This window comes from Entelurus aequoreus, linkage group LG03 (assembly GCF_033978785.1).
Source record: "Entelurus aequoreus isolate RoL-2023_Sb linkage group LG03, RoL_Eaeq_v1.1, whole genome shotgun sequence".
NCBI lineage: Eukaryota > Metazoa > Chordata > Actinopteri > Syngnathiformes > Syngnathidae > Entelurus > Entelurus aequoreus.
Window position 1 is genome coordinate 11,575,928 of NC_084733.1, and position 22,534 is coordinate 11,598,461.

The window sequence follows — 22,534 nt, forward strand, 5'->3', positions numbered from 1 at the left end:
TTTCATGTGACTACCTCTTGAAGCTCTTTGAGAGAATGCCAAGAGTGTGCAAAGCAGTAATCAGAGCAAAGGGTGGCTATTTTGAAGAAACTTTAATATAAAACATGTTTTCAGTTATTTCACCGTTTTTTGATAAGTACATAACTCCACATGTGTTCATTCATAGTTTTGATGCCTTCAGTGACAATCTACAATGTAAACAGTCATGCAAATAAAGAAAACACATTGAATGAGAAGGTGTGTCCAAACGTTTGGCCTGTACTGTATATACAAACTAGTATTCACTCTCGTAAACAATTTACTGTCTCCCTCCCATTTAGCATAACATGCGTATTTTGGAGGAAGCAGAGAACCAGGACTAAACCTACACACGCAAACACTACACAGATGCTGAAGTGCTTACCACTAGTCCACTCATGTGACCTGACAATCTTTACCGTTCTTTTTGTTGGCAATAGTGATTGTCCTGCATGTGTAAAAAGAAGTTAACCCCATGTTTAACGAGGGCCGGACAAATAATTTGATTTTGATAATGGCTTCTCTTGATAATTAAAATGTAATAATTGTAAAAAAAACGATTAATGGGCCGTGCAACGTGCATGCAAATTCCAGAGCTTGTAACAGTGAAACGGATGATTGAGCGTATGAGTGGGGAAAAAGACAACTATTAGAAGTTTGGGATCTCATTATGGTTACTACTATTTATTTGACACAGCGCTAATTAATAATCACTAAACTAAACCAAAAAAAAAGTATGTTTTATGAATTCCGTGTTGAAGTAACTACGGATGGAGTCACATAATTGGCCAGTCAAATGGAATTTGCTGATAGACGCAAAATAACATCAAGGAAGTTGACATAAATGTGACTGAAATGCTGTCTTTGTGAGGAGTAATAGCCCGGTGCTCCACATGCGGTCTGACTGCGCTAACAAAATAAAGGTTTCAAAGAGGTACGTTACACAAGCACACATAATGCATTTAAAGCAATGCACTTATTATGCTTTGACCTAAAACATTGGCCAAAGATGTATTGCACTAATAAATGTGAAGATTTTTGCATTTGATTAAACATTTACACAATTTTATATGACACAAAAAGCACACACTCTTTGGTGGTAAAGTAAGTGTAAAAGCTAAAATTAAAATCAAACAAAAAACGATTTTATGTTTTTTTTATATTTGTATTTAAATGTTTTGTTATTTCTATTATTGTACCGTATTTTTCGGAGTATAAGTCGCTCCGGAGTATAAGTCGCACCGGCTAGAAATGCATAATAAAGAAGGAAAAAAACATATATAAGTCGCACTGGAGTATAAGTCGCATTTCTTGGGGAAATGTATTTGATAAAATCCAACACCAAGAATAGACATTTGAAAGGCAATTTAAAATAAATAAAGAATAGTGAACAACAGGCTGAATAAGTGTACGTTATATGAGGCATAAATAACCAACTGAGAACGTGCCTGGTATGTTAACGTAACATATTATGGTAAGAGTCATTCAAATAACTATAACATATAGAACATGCTATACGTTTACCAAACAATCTGTCACTCCTAATCGCTAAATCCCATGAAATCTTATACGTGTAGTCTCTTACGTGAATGAGCTAAATAATATTATTTGATATTTTACGCTAATGTGTTAATAATTTCACACATAAGTCGCTCCTGAGTATAAGTCGCACCCCCGGCCAAACTATGAAAAAAACTGCAACTTATAGTCCGAAAAATACAGTACTTGTTACTAATTTATATCTGTTTTTTTTAACTATATTTAAAGGCCTACTGAAATGAATTTTTTTTATTTAAACGGGGATAGCAGATCTATTCTATGTGTCATACTTGATCATTTCGCGATATTGCCATATTTTTGCTGAAAGGATTTAGTATAGAACAACGACGATAAAGATTGCAACTTTTGGTATCTGATAAAAAAAAAGGCTTGCACCTACCGGAAGTAGCGTGACGTAGTCAGTTGAACATATACGCAAAGTTCCCTATTGTTTACAATGATGGCCGCATGAAGTGAGAGAGATTCGGACCGAGAAAGCGACAATTTCCCCATTAATTTGAGCGAGGATGAAAGATTTGTGGATGAGTAAAGTGCAAGTGAAGGACTAGTGGGGAGTTGAAGCTATTCAGATAGGGAAGATGCTGTGAGAGGCGGGGGTGACCTGATATTCAGCTGGGAATGACTACAACAGTAAATAAACACAAGACATATATATACTCTATTAGCCACAACACAACCAGGCTTATATTTAATATGCCACAAATTAATCCTGCATAAAAACACCTGCGTGTTTGTTATGCTAGCTCCTAGCTCCTCTGCTAGCTCCTAGCTCCATAGAACACGCCAATACAATTCAAACACCTGATCAACACACACAATCACTCAGCCCAAAAGACCGTTTACCTAACCCAAGGTTCATAAAGCTTATATATTTTTAAAAAGTTACGTACGTGACGCGCACATACGGTCAAGTTATCGAATGTTTAGCAGCCAAGGCTGCATACTCACGGTACCTGATATTCAGCTGGGAATGACTACAACAGTAAATAAACACAAGACATATATATACTCTATTAGCCACAACACAACCAGGCTTATATTTAATATGCCACAAATTAATCCTGCATAATAACACCTGCGTGTTTGTTATGCTAGCTCCTAGCTCCTCTGCTAGCTCCTAGCTCCATAGAACACGCCAATACAATTCAAACACCTGATCAACACACACAATCACTCAGCCCAAAAGACCGTTCACCTAACCCAAGGTTCATAAAGCTTATATATTTTTAAAAAGTTACGTACGTGACGCGCACGTACGGTACGGTACGTGTTATGCTAGCTCCTAGCTCCTCTGCTAGCTCCTAGCTCCATAGAACACGCCAATACAATTCAAACACATGATCAACACACACAATCACTCAGCCCAAAAGACCGTTCACCTAACCCAAGGTTCATAAAGCTTATATATTTTAAAAAAGTTACGTACATACGCAAAAAAAAGCCAAAGCTGCATACTCACAGTAGCACGTCTGCGTCTTTGTCATCCAAATCAAAGTAATCCTGGTAAGAGTCTGTGTTGTCCCAGTTCTCTACAGGCGTCTGTGTATCCAAATCAAAAGTCCTCCTGGTTAGAGTCTCTGTTATCCGAGTTCTTCCATCTTGACTGCATCTTTCGGGAATGTAAACAAAGAAGCGCCGGCTGTGTACTGTTGTGGCTGACTACATTCGAAAAATACGTCCATTTCGCACCGACAACTTTCTTCTTTGCTTGCTCGGCTTCGTTCTCCATAATGCAATGAACATGATTGAAACAGATTCACGAACACAGATGTCCAGAATACTGTGGAATTATGAAATGAAAACAGAGCTTTTTCGTATCGGCTTCAATGTGGAAGGCATACCCGTGTTCGCCGGGCTACGTCACACGCATACGTCATCCTCAGAGGCGTTTCGAACCGGAAGTTTAGCGGCAAATTTAAAATGTCACTTTATAAGTTAACCCGGCCGTATTGGCATGTGTTATAATGTTAAGATTTCATCATTGATATATAAACTATCAGACTGCGTGGTCGGTAGTAGTGGGTTTCAGTAGGCCTTTAATGTTGAGTTTTGTTGGTACAATAAATACTCATGTTTTAAAAATAATGAATAATCGTGCAATTAATCGTGATTATTATGTTTGTCATAATTGTCCAGCCCTACGTTGAACCTTATATTATAAGGTGCACTGCCGATGTTCTATTTAAGTCTATTTTCATACAAAAGGCGCAGCGGATTAGGCGCATTTAAAGGGGCTGTATTATGATTTTTTTCCGTACATTTAAAGGCCTACTGAAACCCACTACTACCGACCACGCAGTCTGATAGTTTATATATCAATGATGAAATCTTAACATTGCAACACATGTCAATACAGCCGGGTTAACTTATAAAGTGCAATTTTAAATTTCCCGCTAAACTTCCGGTTGGAAACGTCTATGTATGATGACGACGTATGCGCGTGACGTCACGACGGCAACGGAAGTATTCGTACCCAATGTGTCACCATACAAACTGCTCTGTTTTCATCGAACAATTCCACAGTATTCTGGACATCTGTGTTGGTGAATCTTTTGCAATTTGTTTAATGAACAATGGAGATTGCAAAGAAGAAAGTTGTAGGTGGGATCGGTGTATTAGCGGCTGGCTGTAGCAACACAACAAGGAGTACTTACTTGGATAGCAGACGCCTAGCCGATGCTAGCCGCCAACCGCATCTGTGATCGGGTGAAGTCCTTTAAGTGCGCTTTATAGTCTGAAAAATACGGTATTAAACAGCACCCCTGTGACCTACGCTCCTCTGATTCAAAAGAAGCCAATGAAAAAGCTATTTTGTAAATATGTATACTGTATTTTTTTTTTTATGGCTGAACTATGCCAAGTCACTGGCCGTGATCAACAAGCCATCCTCAAGCCTGAATATCAAAAATATTTATTATTTCATAGCGGAACCAGTGATGTTGTTTCCGTGGGAAATAACACAAAGTAGTGATAGGTTCATACATCGGCCATACCATTGCTATTATTGATGCTTCAAATTTTCAACTTCATTGAATGACTCAATTTTTGGTCACAATTATAATCAGACAAAAACACAGGATGGTGGTGTAACAATGGCAATTAAATATTTAAATAATTTCTTAATTCCCTTTTATTACAAAAGTATTCTGAGCAAGATAAAGTCATCCATCCATTTTCTACCGCTGGTCCCGTTCGGAGTCGCCTAGGGTGCTGTAGCCTATCTCAGCTGCATTCGGGCAGTCGTGCAAAATAACTAAACATAAGCAAAAAATACTTTTGGCTCTGATGTAATTCCTTTGGACTTTGCACTAAAATTCCTCTTTGTGTTCAGGGACTTATATCCTGAGTTTGTAAACTATAACAAAACCGATTTTGTGATAATAAAAAATATTGGTCTAATCACTGTTGTATCAAACATACATTGATACTATACTTGGTATTGTCACTGTCTATTTGTATTGATCCCCTCATCTTTGTTTACATTCAAGAGCTCTAGCTTAGCGACTAGCATGGATTATAGCATCCATCTACAGCATGTTTCGCTATTCCTCGTCTACCAGTGATAGTGTGCTGCCCTAGAGGCGAGCATTATTCGCTAGCAGAAAGGCGACATTGCGTTGAGGACGTGGTTTTTCACTTGTCACTATCAAATTTGCTGGACAGATGTGTCATCAACATGCATTATCACGATATAAATATAGTAATAAAACCGTATTAGCCAAATTGATATCATTTGCATCGTGTAACTGCTGCCCCCGCGACCGACCTCGGATAAGCGGAAGAAGATGGATGGATGGATGGATGCATCGTGTAACCTTACTTCCTGTGTATTCCTCTTAACTCATGCTGCTTTGTTCTGGAATACCAGAGAAACCAAAGAAAAAGCAAAACAGACGCAAACAGAGTCCATCTTTGTATCTCACTGAAATGAGCAAAGGCTCACCTTTCGTGCGACTTCAGATGCGTACTTTACCGAAAAAAACAGTTAACATTTATTTTGTACTTCGCGTCTCTTCGTCCCAGTTGGGTGTTCAAAGTGCGACACAGAGAACATAAAACCTTTGGGCCCTACCCCAAAAACTCAATCCGTTCACTTCAGACTCTGGAAGAATGTGTGGGCACTTTCATATCTTTTCTACATTAAAGACGAAAAGCAATCCATTGCTATGCTAAGCAGGCTTAAGAAAATATGCATATAACATATTGACAGCCCTGTTGTAAGCACTTATGACATCTGTTTTTAAAGTTTAGTGGAAAGTTTATGCATTTTAGTCCTACATTGTGCTGAAAAAAAGTTTCCCCTTCAAGAGAAGTTTATAAGTAGAAGTCCCGCATGAGAACATTAGCTGGATGTGTGCGGCTGGGGGAATGTGCCTGTTTACCCATCTGCTGCAGATAAACAGCCTCCTCTCCTCCCTATCCTTTCCATACAAAGCCTCAGTAGCCAACCCCCCGTCTTACACACACACACACACACACACACACACACACACACACACACACACACACGCACACACACCAGTCTCCACCTCTCCCCCACACGGTCAGACAGGCCAGTGGTGGAATGCTGTGCCTGGTATTCTACCCGAGCCGGGGCCCGCCGAGCTGGTGAAACGCCAATCACGTCAGTCTGTCTAAACACGCGTCTCGCCGTGTGGGGGCGTGTCCTTAGCCGCCCACCTCAGTTTTTTTTTTTTTTTACCCCATGGGTCCATTACTCTCCTCGCCTCTACGGCAGGCCTGACTTTGCGTGTTTTGGTCTGTGCAAATGTCAAGCCACCGCGTTCCCTGTGATGTCAGCTGGCCATGATGGAGGTTTTCATTGTTTACGGACCATTTGGCCTGCTTGTCGCATTGCTTCACTGGCCCCGTGGATTAGGGAGCGTCCCGTCTTGACCTGAATTTGGAACTCGGCCTACTTAAATACGGCTTGGTCCACTCTCTCTAACGACACTAACACGTTTTTTTCCCGCTCCCGAGCTCTTGCAAGTCACGCTTTCCACCCAATAGTGAAGTGATGGAACGTAAATGTGCTGTGTCTCAGTTAGGGTTCCAACGGGGTGGAAAATTTCCGGTAAATTTCCGGAAATTTACCACGGGAAGTTAAGCTCGGGAAGTTTGGAAATATTGACAATTTTTTGATTATTCAAAGTTGGACACCGTCCATGGGAATTAATGGGAATATATGGGAATTAATGGGGAATTACAATAGTGATATATTATTGGGCACTTGTCTATATGCTGCTGTAGGGCTGGGCGATATGGCCTTTTTTTTTTAATATCTCGATATTTTTAGGCCATTTCCCGATACACGATATATATCTCGATATTTTCCCTTAGCCTTGAATGAACACTTGATGCATATAATCACAGCAGTATGATGATTCTATGTGTCTACATTAAAACATTCTTGTTCATACTGCATTAATATATGCTCATTTTAAACTTCCATGCAGAGAGGGAAATCACAACTAAAGTCAATTGGCCAACACTGTATTTATCAAACAGTTATTAAGCAGTGGCACAAACATTCATGTCATTTCAAAACAGAAAGTGCAAAATTGTCAGTCATTTTAAAACAAGCTACTAGTGCACTTTTGTGCATGATGTCACTAAGATGACATATAACAACACTAAATTAAAGTGCAATTTTTGTACAGAACACCACTGCAATAGTTTAAAACAAATAAAGTGCACTTTTGTGCATGATGTCACACAAGATATTTCAATAAGTGTCAAATAAAAATGAGCTGCATAATAGGAAATCAAATTGTGTACATCCTTCGCTATGTGGTAGGCTCCTGCGGACGTTATCTCCTTTTGTTGTTGACATTTTTTTTCATACGGTGTTGATCTGGAAATGTTTGCCTCTGCATTTTGATGGTGTGGGCGTGTGGCACCGAACGGAGATGTTGACATGCGGAGTAAGCACTCTTCATTCTTTAGCAGGTGACTTTTCAAATGATGCTACATATTAGCAGTAATGCTACTTTTTGTAGCAATGCTTTTTCCCCACACTTGACAAATTACGGTTGTCTGTTCGACATATTCCCACTTGAAGCCAAACCACCGCCAGACGATGGACCCCCTGCTGTTTTTCATGGGAATTAATTATTCCTTCATTTGTTACCAGATTCGCACCTTCTTTCTCTCGTATTACCGCTCGCACCACTCCGCTAGCATCACAGCTAACGTTACCGATGCTGCTACCTCTGTGCTCCGCGAGGGCGTATACGTATGTGACGTATGACGTGACAGTATGTGACGTATGTAAGAAGGTGCGCTTGCTGTGGACAGACAAGAAAGAGTGGGAAGAGCCTGTAGTGTAATGCCCGCAGCTAAAAGCAACTGCGTGAGAACGTATACTTGAATATCACAATATAGTCATTTTCTATATCGCACAGAGACAAACCCGCGATATATCGCTATATCGCCCGGCCCTATGCTGCTGCATCTTTGTGGCATTTTTGACGTAGCTCTTTGCACAGTATTTGCAAATGTACACAGCCTTTCCGCCTACATTGGTTGGGGTGAAATGTCCCCACACATCATACGTGGCATTATTCTGTTTGTATTTATTTATTGTTGTAAAACACTAATGCATTACAACACACAGATATAAATAGTCAGCTAAACAATTGGAGTAGTCTTTAAAAATATTTTACTGATGGACAAATGAATGGCTAGATAAATAAATGAACACTCAATCAGCATGCTAAATCAAACTATAACCTACATTTTTTTATTCGGATCGCTAACGTTGTTTGCATAAATTAATGGGATTTATCATACAGAAAATTAGCATCACGGCTAATGGAGAAATATTTTCGGTTCATTATGAGACTGTGGTGGTAAATAAACCTAGCTAGCTAGGGATATTGGCCCCAAAATCATTTAACAAGTACAGGAACAGCTAGCTAGCTTGAGTGGAAGTCTGCTGGAGTAGTCTACAGTCATACAGTAACAAGCAATTACACCTCTATTAAACTTAAATACCATAGATGAAATATATTTACCCTGGTAATATCATCAACACTTACCTGACTGGATGAAGTCCTTGGGCTCAAATACTAGTGTGGCCTCAGTAGCTCTGCTGTAGTGTGTAGCATGCTGGAAATTATCTGCACATGTGATGGAGGAAGGCACAGTGAAGGGTTGAAATTCTACTGAATGTGCATTAAATCAGGTTGTTTTGGCTAATAATCATGCTGCAAGATCTAGCATGTTGCATTCAATGTTTATTCCCATTAATTCCCATATATTCCCGTTAATTCCCATGGAAAGTTTCCAACTTTGAATATTCCCGGAATTTTGCAACCCTAGTCTTAGTTGGTACTAGGGATGTAACAATATGAACATTTTATATCGCGGGTATCATTGTTATCACGGTATTGTTGATTGTGCGCCTACAAAATACAAAAAACTTTTAAAAGAATTAAAAAAAAATAGACACACTGTTGGAAAGCCCACTTTTTTTTGCATGTTTGGTGTTGCTTATGCTTCACTGATAAGTTTTCTGGCGGGCAAAGTGGCGTTCTACCAGTGGCGGGCCGTGCGTTTCTCACCTAGGCCTTCAGTGATGTCCTACTTAATCCGACTTCACCTCTCAAAATACCGTAATTGATGTCACCACATGGACACGGCTGGAGATACTATACAGCAGTGTTTTTCAACCTTTTTTGAGCCAAGGCACATTTTTTTCATTGAAAAAATGCGGAGGCACGCCACCAGCAAAAATCATTAAAAAACGAAACTCAGTTAACAGTAAAAAGTCATTGTCGCAATTGTTGGATACGACTTTAAACCATAACCAACCATGCATCACTATAGCTCTTGTCTCAAAGTAGGTGTACTGTCACCACCTGTCACATCACGCCCTGACTTATTTTGAGTTTTTTGCTGTTTTCCTGTGTGCAGTGTTTTAGTTCTTGTCTTGCGCTCCTATTTTGGTGGCTTTTCGTGTTTTGTTGGTGTTTTCCGGTTGCAGTTTCATGTCTTCCTTAAATGCTATTCCCCGCACCTGCTTTGTGCAGGTGCCACTTCCTGTTTTCGCAACTTGTGATTGGATTGGATCCAATCACAGCATAACACCAGCTAGAATGCCTTACTGACAACAACTCGTGATCTCATTGGCTATCGCAATTGTCTATCAGCTGTATGTGTCCGTTCACTTACAGTGTATAGACGTCTGCATTGTTGATTCTGAAGGCTCCGGGCAGATTTTGTACAGCATGGCAACCAACATAAGCTAGCTGAATTCTGATTGGATACAAACTCTAACCTAAAAACAATAGCATTGGAAGGAGCATAATATGACATGAAGAGAACCACGATTTACACTGTTTTATATCGGTCGGCATTGATAATTATTAATAGAAAAAAAGGACCAGGAGAAAAATATATTAACTGTAAACATTTTTATTTCAAATAAATAAATTCTGCTATCAAGGCAGAAAGAAAAGGTAATGTCAACACAGCCATGGAAAACACTCAATGTAAACAAAATTCTAAAATGACATTGAACACTCACCATAACTTCTTTTAAAAAAAAAAAAAAAGGGCAAAAATAAGGAATACGTAAGACATGCTTACAAAATGTAACAAAATAGTGCAAAGTGTGAAAATGTAAACATGGAAAAACCGGAGAATAGCTTTTTTCTGCAGGTTTAGCGGCAGGAAGTTACAGCTGTGCTCTAAGGCAGTGGTTCTCAAACGTTTTTCACCAAGTACCACACCAGAAAAAAACTTGATTCTCCAAGTACCAACTTTTAAACACAATTGCGTAGTAGGCCTAAATATTCATTAAATACAAGGCAGAGGTTTGATTTAACAAGTATATTTATTATTTTTCCCACTGCAACATTACACACAGTTTGAAAAGCAATGCTGTGTTTGAATATAGAAAAATAAACAACTGTACTTTAATCATGTGATTTTTTGGCGTACTACTAGATGGAGTCCACGTACCACAGTTTGAGAATCACTGCTCGAAAGGGTGAGCGCGGCTAAGGTGGTGTGGTATTACCGGTCTTGGTTGGGACGAGCGCCTTGCATCATTTATAGACTACCATACATTGGTCTGACTACGGTTCGTTTTTCCTGTTTTATCGACAATTTTGTCGCTCTTTGCAGCACTTATTTTTACTTGCTCTTCTCTCTCCATGCAAAGAATCAACCGTGAGACAACAAGATGGCGCAACCAAACCTGATCGTTGATACTGCTACCTGATTGGCTTTGTAGTGTTGTTCTGTTACTAAAGAGCAACCGACCTTGCTTTGCATATTCTGGTTTCTAACGGCAAACAAATCAAACAATTTATCGAACACATTTTTTATTGGTATTGATTAAATGTCTATCGCAATATATATTGATATTGTTTTAACGCCCAGCCTTAGTTTAAAGCGGCGATTCTCAAACTGCGGTGCGCCAAATAATCACTTACCGTATTTTTCGGAGTACAAGTCGCTCCGGAGTATAAGTCGCACCGGCCGAAAATGCATAATAAAGAAGGAAAAAAACATATATAAGTCGCACTGGAATATAAGTCGCATTTTTGGGGAAATGTATTTGATAAAATCCAACACCAAGAATAGACATTTGAAAGGCAATTTAAAATAAATAAAGAATAGTGAACAACAGACTGAATAAGTGTTTGTTATGTGAGGCATAAATAACCAACTGAGAACGTGCCTGGTATGTTAACGTAACATATTATGGTAAGAGTCATTCAAATAACTATAACATATAGAACACGCTATACGTTTACCAAACAATCTGTCACTCCTAATCGCTAAATCCCATGAAATCTTATACGTCTAGTCTCTTACGTGAATGAGCTCAATAATATTATTTGATATTTTACGGTAATGTGTTAATAATTTCACACACAAGTCGCTCCTGAGTATAAGTCGCACCCCCGGCCAAACTATGAAAAAAACTGTGACTTATAGTCCGAAAAATACGGTAATTAAATATTCAAACACAGTGTTACTTTTCAAACTATGTGTATTGTTACAGTGGCCATAATATAGTTGCTAAATAAAACCTCTGCTTTGTTTTTAATGAATACTTAGGCTTAATACGCTACTGTATTTTAATGTTGGTCATTATGGTGGTACTAGGAGTGCCAAGTGTTTTTCTAAGATGGTATTTGGTGAACAACATTTGAGAACAACTGGTTTAGAAGGAGTAGTATTGTGATGCTATTCCTCTGACAGCAATCTAAATAAAAACAGCCTTAGTTTAAAGCAGTGATTCTCAAACTGTGGTGCGCCAAATAATCACATAATTAAATATTCAAACACAGTGTTACTGTTCAAACTATGTGTAATGTTACAGTGGCCAAAATATAGTTGCTAAATAAAACCTCTGCCTTGTTTTTAATGAATACTTAATACGGTACTGTGTTTTAATGTTGGTCGCTATGGTGGTACTTGGAGTGCCAAGTGTTTCTCAAAGCTGGTATTTGGTCAACAACGTTTGAGAACCACTGGTTAAGAAGGAGTAGGATTGTGATGCTATTCCTCTGACAGCAATCTAAATAAAATCTACTGGAGTTGATTATGCATCTTCTTAGCTATTTTAAGTGCAGGTGGAATAAAATCCTGAAGAAGTTGACAAGGTGTGTCCAAATACTTTTGTCCCTATAGTGTAAATGTTCATCAGAGTTCAAAAGGTGACCAAATAGTCCAAAGGCAAGTTTTGTTGAGTCAGCAAATGAAATCTATTTCTGTAGTTTCCTAACTAAAGATGTACTAATGGCCTCCAAATATGCTTCATCCATCCTGCATGCACACTTCATGACCATTTATAATGCACCAATTTAGTCATTTCTTGCAGATTGAATGCAGACTGTCCTCATACTTGGAACGTGTCAACAAAAACACAGGCTCACTCCTTTGGTCGTGTCTTACAGGCTCGCAACATACAAACTGGCGAGATGACCGCGGTCAAGATCATCAAGCTGGAAGCAGGTAAGACACAAACAACGCCCGTCCGTCCCGCGGCTCTGTGTAGACCCACTGACAGATTTGTCGTCGTCGCGGTGCAGATTAGTGGGATTACGGGGGTTTAGCGGCACCTGCGATCGGACCGAGCTCAGTTGTAAGTCAAGCAAGAGGTTCAGCGCTGCGTAGGTGTTTTATATTCTTTCATCCATGCACGGCTGTGTTGATCAGGTACCACTGACATGTAGGTTTGATCGTGAGCATCAAGTCTGTCAGCCGTCTTCCACCAAGCAGGGCATGACCTACATAGCTGGTGTATTGCAAGGATGGATTAGCAGGTCAGAGGGCTCAAGATTGGAAGAAAGCTTTTGGAAATGTTCCTTTGTGCTTGCTGGTGAACATGCAGAGTCAGCTGTTTTTTCATAAAAACTGAGGCGGCACAGGTAGCAGATGAATGTGGTGCATTCGGCTGGTCCAGGGCCTCTCTCTTCAATTTTTTTGTTAGACGTCACTCGTTTTCAAAACAATAGTGAAGAAAAAACAACTTGTGCGTGTTGCAGCGCATGACTGATTTTGACTCATTCTTCTCACGGGGACAGAATGCGATAAAATATTTTCAGTGGTTGTTTAGCGACACACTGTCAACATAGGGTACACGTGATCACACAATCAATAAATCATGACCTTTGATCTTATTTGCACGGCACACGTCAGACACAGTGGAACATTTGCCGTTCTCTGCAAACCTCACATTTATATAACTCTTAATCTTTAACTGGTAATTGCACTTTTTTCATATTTTAAAATACAAATTGTCCAGTACAGTGTTCCCCAACCTTTTTTCCACCATGGACCGGTTTAATGTATGCATTATTTTCACCGACCGGCTTTCTACGTGTAAATTAGCCTTTGCCCACAATCTGGCACATTAAAATGTTATATATCCATTGATGTGCATTGTCCCATTACAACTACAATGGAGTTGTAATATACATCTATTAACAGGCTTATTGGTGTGTTTAGTGGGACAGGCGAAAGTTAAGTCTGAGAAAATGTGGTAGTTTATAAATTACCGTATTTTTCGGATTATAAATCGCTCCGGAGTATAAATCGCACCGGCCGAAAATGCATAATAAAGAAGGAAAAAAACACATATAAGTCGCATTTTTGGGGGAAATTTATTTGATAAAATCCAATACCAAGAATAGACATTTGAAAGGCAATTTAAAATAAATAAAGAATAGTGAACAACAGGCTGAATAAGTGTACATTATATGACGCATAAATAACCAACTGAGAACGTGCCTGGTATGTTAACGTAACATATTATGGTAAGAGTCATTCAAATAACTATAACATATAGAACATGCTATACGTTTACCAAACAATCTGTCACTCCTAATCGCTAAATCCGATGAAATCTTCTTCCTTGGTGTTGCTGCTAAATAATATTATTTGATATTTTACGGTAATGTGTTAATAATTTCACACATAAATCGCTCCAGAGTATAAATCGCACCCAAACTATGAAAAAAAACTGCGATTTATAATCCGAAAAATACGGTAATTAAAGGCCTACTGAAATGAATTTTTTTTATTTAAACGGGAATAGCAGATCCATTCTATGTGTCATACTTGATCATTTTGCGATATTGCCATATCTTTGCTGAAAGGATTTAGTATAGAACAACGACGATAAAGATCAGAACTTTTGGTATCTGATAAAAACAACCCTTGCCCCTACCGGAAGTAGCGTGTCGTCACAAGACAAAGGATTCCTCACAATTCCGCTTTGTTTACAATGGAGCGAGAGACATTCGGACCGAGAAAACGACGATTACCCCATTAATTTGAGCGAAGATGAAAGATTCGTGGATGAAGAACTTTAGAGTGAAGGACTAGAGTGTAGTGCGGGGTGTATCTTTTTTCGCTCTGACCGTAACTTAGGTACAAGCTGGCTCATTGGATTCCACACTATCTCCTTTTTCTATTGTGGATCACAGATTTGTATTTTAAACCACCTCAGATACTATATCCTCTTGAAAATGAGAGTCGAGAATGCGAAATGGACATTCACAGTGACTGAACATGTAAATACACGGTTAAAAATTTTCAGCTTTGCGAAGCTAAAAAAATAGAAGCTAACTTAGCTACATTGCTAACGTGATAGCAGGCTCAAATGCAGATAGAAACAAAATTTAAAAAACCCCTGACTGGATGGATAGACAGAAGATCAACAATACTATTAAACCATGAACATGTAAATACACGGTTAATAATTTTCAGCTTGGCGAAGCTAAAAAAAATAGAAGCTAACTTAGCTACGGAGCTAACGTGATAGCATCAGTCTCAATAGCAGATAGAAACTAAATTTAAAAAAAACCCTGACTGGAAGGATAGACAGAAGATCAACAATAATATTAAACCATGAACATGTAAATACACGGTTAATAATTTTCAGCTTGGCGAAGATAAAAAAATGGAAGCTAACTTAGATGCGGAGGCGGGCGTTGTACGCTTTTGAAGACACCCCGGCCGCCATCAGAGTCCGCAAGAAACATATATTTCCCCAAAGTTACGTACGTGACATGCATATATCGACACGCACGTACGGGCAAGCGATCAAATGTTTGGAAGCCAAAGCTCTACTCACCGTAGTGCGTCTGCTATCCTGCTCAAAACACAACACAACCTCCTGGTGTTGGTGTTGCTACAGCCAGCCGCTAATACACCGATCGCACCTACAACTTTCTTATTTGCAGTCTCCATTGTCCATTAAACAAATTGCAAAAGATTCACCAACACAGATGTCCAGAATACTGTGGAATTTTGTCGAAGAAAACAGGTATTTGAATTGGGTCCAAACACTTCCCCTGACCTCGTGACGTCACGCGCATACGTCATCATACCGCAACGTTTTCAAGCAGAAGTTTCCCGGGAAATTTCAAATTGCACTTTATAAGTGGCATGTGTTGCAATGTTAAGATTTCATCATTAATATATAAACTATCAGACTGCGTGGTCGGTAGTAGTGGGTTTCAGTAGGTCTTTAATGTTTCTGTGCGGCCCAGTAGCAAATGCGTCACGGACCAGTACCGGTCCCCGGTGGTTGGTTGGTGGTTGTTCACTTTTTTATTTAAGGACTTAACTGCAATAAGAAACATATGTTTAATGTTCCCTAAGATTTTTTTGTTACAATAAAGCCAACAATGCAATTTTTTTGTGGGCCCCTTTATTTAGAAAAGTACAGAAAAGTATCGAAATTATTTTAGAACCGGTACCAAAATATTGGTGTCGTTACAACACAATATTGGAGTTAACAAAAATCCAAATTTGGGCATCATAAACTGCAGTTTTTGACTCTGTGCAACATACATGGTCTTCATCCATCAGTGAAAAAAATTGCAAAGATGTCGCAGTTCAAAGTGTTGCATGAAACTGTTGTGTGCACTTTACAAAACGTGTTCAACCTTCGAGCAGTTCTCCCACGTGCTCACTTGTCTACTCTGTCGTGAAGCCCGAAGCCAGGAGTCTGTCAGCCGGCCCGTGTTGCATCAGAGTCACTCCCCTCGTGTAAACTGCGTCAAGGAGTTCTGCAATATCAAACTGGTTTGACCGGCAGACGCAATGCTGGCGTGAGGTGAAGGCCACAAGCACCAGAAAGGGGGAGGAAGGCGTAGTCGAACCCTCCAGCTAACACACAGCAAAAAGCACCTCTTATGTTGACTGACTGGCGCCTGAAGAGCTCTTCACTCAGGAACCACCCATAGAAAGTGTCTTGGCTTCGGACGGTTTAAGACGTGAAAAGAAGCACTCAGCCTGAAGCGGAAGTGGTTTCACGAGTTTGGCGCCTCGAGAAACCACCATTGTGGGCAACGGTAGATGTTTTTTTCAGTCAAGTCGTGAAATGAGCTTCTTGCAAATGTTTGTGGCCTGCTGGATTGCTGTCAACATGCACTTAAAGTCCAAAAATATAGAACTTGCATGGAAGTGTGGATTATTTATACACACAGGGCGCAATCTATGTGAGGGCGCAGTGGCACACGCACACACAAATGTAAACGAAACTCGCCATTTTTTTAGACTACTGCCGCTCATTACCATTGGTGGCCCTTTTTTTTTATATAGAGAAGGCGGCACATTCGTTCTAAGGTAAGGGTGGCGTTATATTCCTTCTTTTCCTAAAACCGCCTCTGGTGCACGTCATTAACACCTCCGCCCATCCCACCCACAGGCCCGCACATTCCCCTCTCGGTTTTATACAGAACTCGAGGCAGAAATAGGTAGGGCTGCAACCAACGATTATTTGAATAGTTGATGAGTCAACGATTATCTTAACAATTAGTCGACTAATCGGATAATGAAGCGTGCACATATTTAATGGCTCTAATTTTTCCATCGACTTAAAATGCAGCTTAAGTTATTCTAGGCATGTTCTTACGAACAACAAAGATGACTAATTAATTTGTAAATGTTTATTTATACTGTAAATGTGCTGCTCATTCAGCTGTTACAAAAATTTAAATGACTAATAAAATGTTGTCCATTCAATAGAAAGGAAAGGCAAAGTGCAGAAAAAACAATTATCCTTGTTTATTTTTTAACAAAACAGTTCAAATAGCTCAAAGGAAACAAACAACAAAACACAACATGTTTCCTCAAAAAGAAAAGCATTTGGTGATGTTTAAAAAGCTGCACACTGGTATATTATTGACTGTTGATTAACTCTTGGCAGTTTTAGCACTCTAATAGACTCAGTGTGTAGAATTCTGTCTTTGATTCATTCTTATAATGTTGGCTATTTAATAGATTAGAGGCAAGGGGGAGGGAGATCAACTTGCGACGGCAGAATGTTGGCAAGGGGTAAGGGGTGAGGTAAGGCTGCACGATTAATTGACATCGTATCTACGTTGAGGGTTTTAACCAGTGCGATAAATGACCGCGAGAGGCAGAGGTTTTGTGTGTGTTTGTTTTCTTAGTGAAACGGGGAGAAAAAGTTGTTTAACAGTAGAATTAACTCAACAGAGTGAGCCCTCTTCTTAGTCATTCACAATCTTTGGAACCACGACAGAGAGCCTCAATCCTCACAAATCACTAGTGAGAAGTGCTGCAAAATAACAAAAATGAAGAGAAACAAATATGATTACAAAGCCAAATGTCCCGTTGTGGTAATATTTCAGCTTCAAATCTGATGGGCAATATGAGCCCATCAACACGGAGGAAAGAGATAGAATGTGGGGATTACAAAAGACAACCCGACCTAATTTTTACAACATGGGAAAAAATGCACTTTAAGATGTTCAATGTTTAAGCTCATTTTTTGCTTACAGAAATGAGAGTCCATTTTATTTTGTTGTTTGTTTATTTAGGATAACAAAAAGTTATTGACCCTCCAATTACGGTCCAATGGTAAACAATTCTATAGTAATGAGAAATAAAAGTGTATATCCTTTTAAATGTTTACTTGCATTATTATACATTTTGATTACATGACATTACAAACACTTTATAGATTTTATTCTTCATTTTTTCAGTTTAATAGCATGATGAAGACAAAAGCTCTGAGTCTGTCTGCATAAAGCCAAATATTTTCATTTCATCATCAGCATTAATTGTGATCATTAATTCAGCACGTAATGTTATGTGCACCTATAATAATAATAATAATAATAATTTATTTTATTTATATAGCTCTGTTAAAAAGCACTCTTATAGACGCTCACACAATAATCAAAATAAAACATGATCATAATCATAAAAGCACATACAGTATAATAATAAAACAACCAAATCAACATAAAAATGGTCAAAATGAAAAAGAATTAAAAAAGCAGCAGTTTTGATAAGGTGGGTTTTTAATAGTCTTTTGAACATTGTTGGATTGACATGAACGGATAGAAAGGGGGAGAGAGTTCCAGAGGGTGGGGGCAAAGATGGAGAAGGCACGGTCCCCCCAGGTTCGGTGCTGGGTTCTATGAGGAGGGGACAGCAGGTGATTGTTAGTTAAGTAACGAGGAAAGGCAGAAATGTTTTCTTGGCGCACACCGACTGTAGTGCGTACATCTAAGGCACAAAGTAGCTCATTTTACCACGCTGCAAATCTCTGGCGATGTTAACATGGACTTTGTTGACAGGAGAGCCTGAGCCGTCCCGCTGGGACACATTCTAACCTCGCAGTAATCAATCGCAGAAGCACGTTTCTGCACAATTGGAAGCATCTGTCTGACACACTGCTCACATGTGCCACATTGTTTAAAGTGCAGTACAAGCTGTTCTGTTCGATTGCGCTTCTGTAAAATTTGAGTTTGTTTTGTTGAAAATAATGTTTTTCATGAAATGCAGCTTGTGATACACTCAAAAAACAACTCATCGAAATAGTTTTCCATGCCCCGGTTCTCTTCTTCTCTTTCCAGGCGATGACTTTTCCATCATCCAGCAGGAAATCTTCATGGTGAAGGAATGCATGCACCACAACATTGTGGCCTACTTTGGGAGCTACCTTTGGTAAGACTGCACTCAGAGCTCCAGCTTCTGTGTTGCGGCCAGGATCTGGATTCATACGTTGCCTTTGGAAGGCAGTTTTAAAGAGAGTCAGTGGCAGAAAGTCACATGACGTCTAATTGCTGAGTCGCCGCCCCCACAGCGTGTGAAGTATGACTCAGGCTAAACCACGAGGCCGCTCGCTGGCCTGGGTTGTTTGTGGAGAGAAAGTGAATAAGCTGCCTCCAAGCCTACAGCAGGTTTAACCAGAATTGTCTGAAGTTAATGTAACGGACGATAGACAAATACATACCCATCACTAGGGATGGAAATCGAAAACCGTTTTTCCCCCCAAGTATATCAATTCCTTGGAATCGCCATTTTGTCAAACGATTCTCTTACCAATTCTTCCGGGTGGGCATGACGTCACTAAGCAACGTGCGTACTGCGGAGTGACGTCAGATCTCAATATGGCGTTTCCCGGTTAAGAAAAGATTGCAATAGCGCTACTTGTAATAGTTATAAGTAGAGATGTCCGATAATGGCTTTTTTGCCGATATTCCGATATTGTCCAAGTCTTAATTACCGATTCCGATATCAACCCATACCGATATGTACAGTCGTGGAATTAACACATTATTATGCCTAATTTTGTTGTGATGCACCGCTGGATGCATTAAACAATGTAACAAGGTTTTCCAAAATAAATCAACTCAAGTTTTGGGAAAAAATGCCAACATGGCACTGCCATATTTATTATTGAAGTCACAAAGTGCATTATTTTTTTTAACATGCCTCAAAACAGCAGCTTGGAATTTGGGACATGCTCTCCCTGAGAGAGCATTAGGAGGTTGAGGTGGGCGGGGTTGGGGGGTTGCGGGGGGTGTATATTGTAGCGTCCCGGAAGAGTTAGTGCTGCAAGGGGTTCTGGGTATTTGTTCTGTTGTGTTTATGTTGTGTTACGGTGCGGATGTTCTCCCGAAATGTGTTTGTCATTCTTGTTTGGTGTGGGTTCACAGTGTGGCGCATATTTGTAACAGTGTTAAAGTAGTTTATACGGCTACCCTCAGTGTGACATGTATGGCTGTTGACCAAGTATGCAGTGTATTCACTTGTGTGTGTGTGAAAGCCGTAGATATTATGTGACTGGGCCGGCAAGCAAAGGCAGTGCCTTTAAGGTTTATTGGCGCTCTGTACTTCTCCCTACGTCCGTGTACACAGTGACGTTTTAAAAAGTGATACATTTTACTTTTTGAAACTGATACCAATAATTTGGAAACCGATACCGATAATTTCCGATATTACATTTTAAAGCATTTATCGTCCGATAATATCAGCAGTCCGATAATATCTGACATCCAGTTATAAGGCTGCTATTTCATCAAGAGAAGAACATGCGAGCAATATGATGAAACATTTAAACACACGGCATGCAATAACTATAAATGAAAGTCGCGTTTTTTGGACCTCTGCGATCTCATCCCAGGCAGCAATAACTAATAACGGCATCTGAATACAACTCACCGCCTATCATGTTAGCGCTATTTGTTAAATTGAAATTAATGCCTTCTCATTTCGATGAGCACGAAGAGAAACATACTCTGACTGGCTCCAAGGCGGGTAGTTCCCGCCCCGGTTCACGTCTGCCGCTAGACAAATATCACCGAGCATTGACTAAGTTTGTGGTCTACCTACTACAGTAGACACTCCTAATTTTCGGTAGGTGATTGTTTTTTGTAGTCAGAGAAATGTAGCATGTTTTCCTCCCACCAGATTTTTATGTCAGTCATTATATTATACAGGTGAAACTCGCAAATATCGTGTGCAAGTCCATTCATGTCAGCAATTAACTTCAAATGTGAAACTAATATGTGATATTAACTCACTACATGCAAAGTGACATATGTCAAGCCTTTATTATCATTTGGATGATCTTGCCTTACACTTTTTGAAAACCCACATTTTCTGAGATTTTTAATTCAATGTTTTCATAAAGTGTAAGCCACAATCATCAGAATTGTAACAAATAAAGGCTTGACATATCTCACTTTGCATGTCATAAGTTAATATCACTTGTTACTAAATATTACATTATTGTGTAATTTCCACATGATTTATTTAGTTAAATTCTAAGGAAGAATATTTATTTATTAAGAAAAAAAAAAGTACCTTCTTTTTAGAGATGTCCAATAATATCGGCCTGCCGATATTATCGGCCGATAAATGCTTTAAAGGCCTACTGAAATGAATTTTTTTTATTTAAACGGGGATAGCAGATCTATTCTATGTGTCATACTTGATCATTTCGCGATATTGCCATATTTTTGCTGAAAGGATTTAGTATAGAACAACGACGATAAAGATTGCAACTTTTGGTATCTGATAAAAAAAAGGCTTGCACCTACCGGAAGTAGCGTGACGTAGTCAGTTGAACATATACGCAAAGTTCCCTATTGTTTACAATGATGGCCGCATGAAGTGAGAGAGATTCGGACCGAGAAAGCGACAATTTCCCCATTAATTTGAGCGAGGATGAAAGATTTGTGGATGAGTAAAGTGCAAGTGAAGGACTAGTGGGGAGTTGAAGCTATTCAGATAGGGAAGATGCTGTGAGAGCCGGGGGTGACCTGATATTCAGCTGGGAATGACTACAACAGTAAATAAACACAAGACATATATATACTCTATTAGCCACAACACAACCAGGCTTATATTTAATATGCCACAAATTAATCCTGCATAAAAACACCTGCGTGTTTGTTATGCTAGCTCCTAGCTCCTCTGCTAGCTCCTAGCTCCATAGAACACGCCAATACAATTCAAACACCTGATCAACACACACAATCACTCAGCCCAAAAGACCGTTTACCTAACCCAAGGTTCATAAAGCTTATATATTTTTTAAAAGTTACGTACGTGACGCGCACATACGGTCAAGTTATCGAATGTTTAGCAGCCAAGGCTGCATACTCACGGTACCTGATATTCAGCTGGGAATGACTACAACAGTAAATAAACACAAGACATATATATACTCTATTAGCCACAACACAACCAGGCTTATATTTAATATGCCACAAATTAATCCTGCATAATAACACCTGCGTGTTTGTTATGCTAGCTCCTAGCTCCTCTGCTAGCTCCTAGCTCCATAGAACACGCCAATACAATTCAAACACCCGATCAACACACACAATCACTCAGCCCAAAAGACCGTTCACCTAACCCAAGGTTCATAAAGCTTATATATTTTAAAAAAGTTACGTACGTGACGCGCACGTACGGTACGGTACGTGTTATGCTAGCTCCTAGCTCCTCTGCTAGCTCCTAGCTCCATAGAACACGCCAATACAATTCAAACACATGATCAACACACACAATCACTCAGCCCAAAAGACCGTTCACCTAACCCAAGGTTCATAAAGCTTATATATTTAAAAAAAGTTACGTACATACGCAAAAAAAAGCCAAAGCTGCATACTCACAGTAGCACGTCTGCGTCTTTGTCATCCAAATCAAAGTAATCCTG

At 39.4% G+C, this 22,534-nt stretch overlaps 1 protein-coding gene across 12 annotated transcripts in view; it reads left to right on the top strand.

The window, feature by feature from the left end:
- The window catches only part of map4k5 (mitogen-activated protein kinase kinase kinase kinase 5), an 80,729-nt gene that overhangs the window by 17,375 nt on the left and 40,820 nt on the right, over window positions 1-22,534 (top strand). For all 12 annotated transcript variants that reach the window (XM_062041202.1, XM_062041203.1, XM_062041201.1 and 9 more), the window contains exons 3-4: window positions 12,495-12,552; window positions 18,939-19,029. In XM_062041202.1, the coding sequence (XP_061897186.1) occupies window positions 12,495-12,552; window positions 18,939-19,029 (149 nt within the window). The remainder of the gene's footprint in view (window positions 1-12,494; window positions 12,553-18,938; window positions 19,030-22,534) is intronic.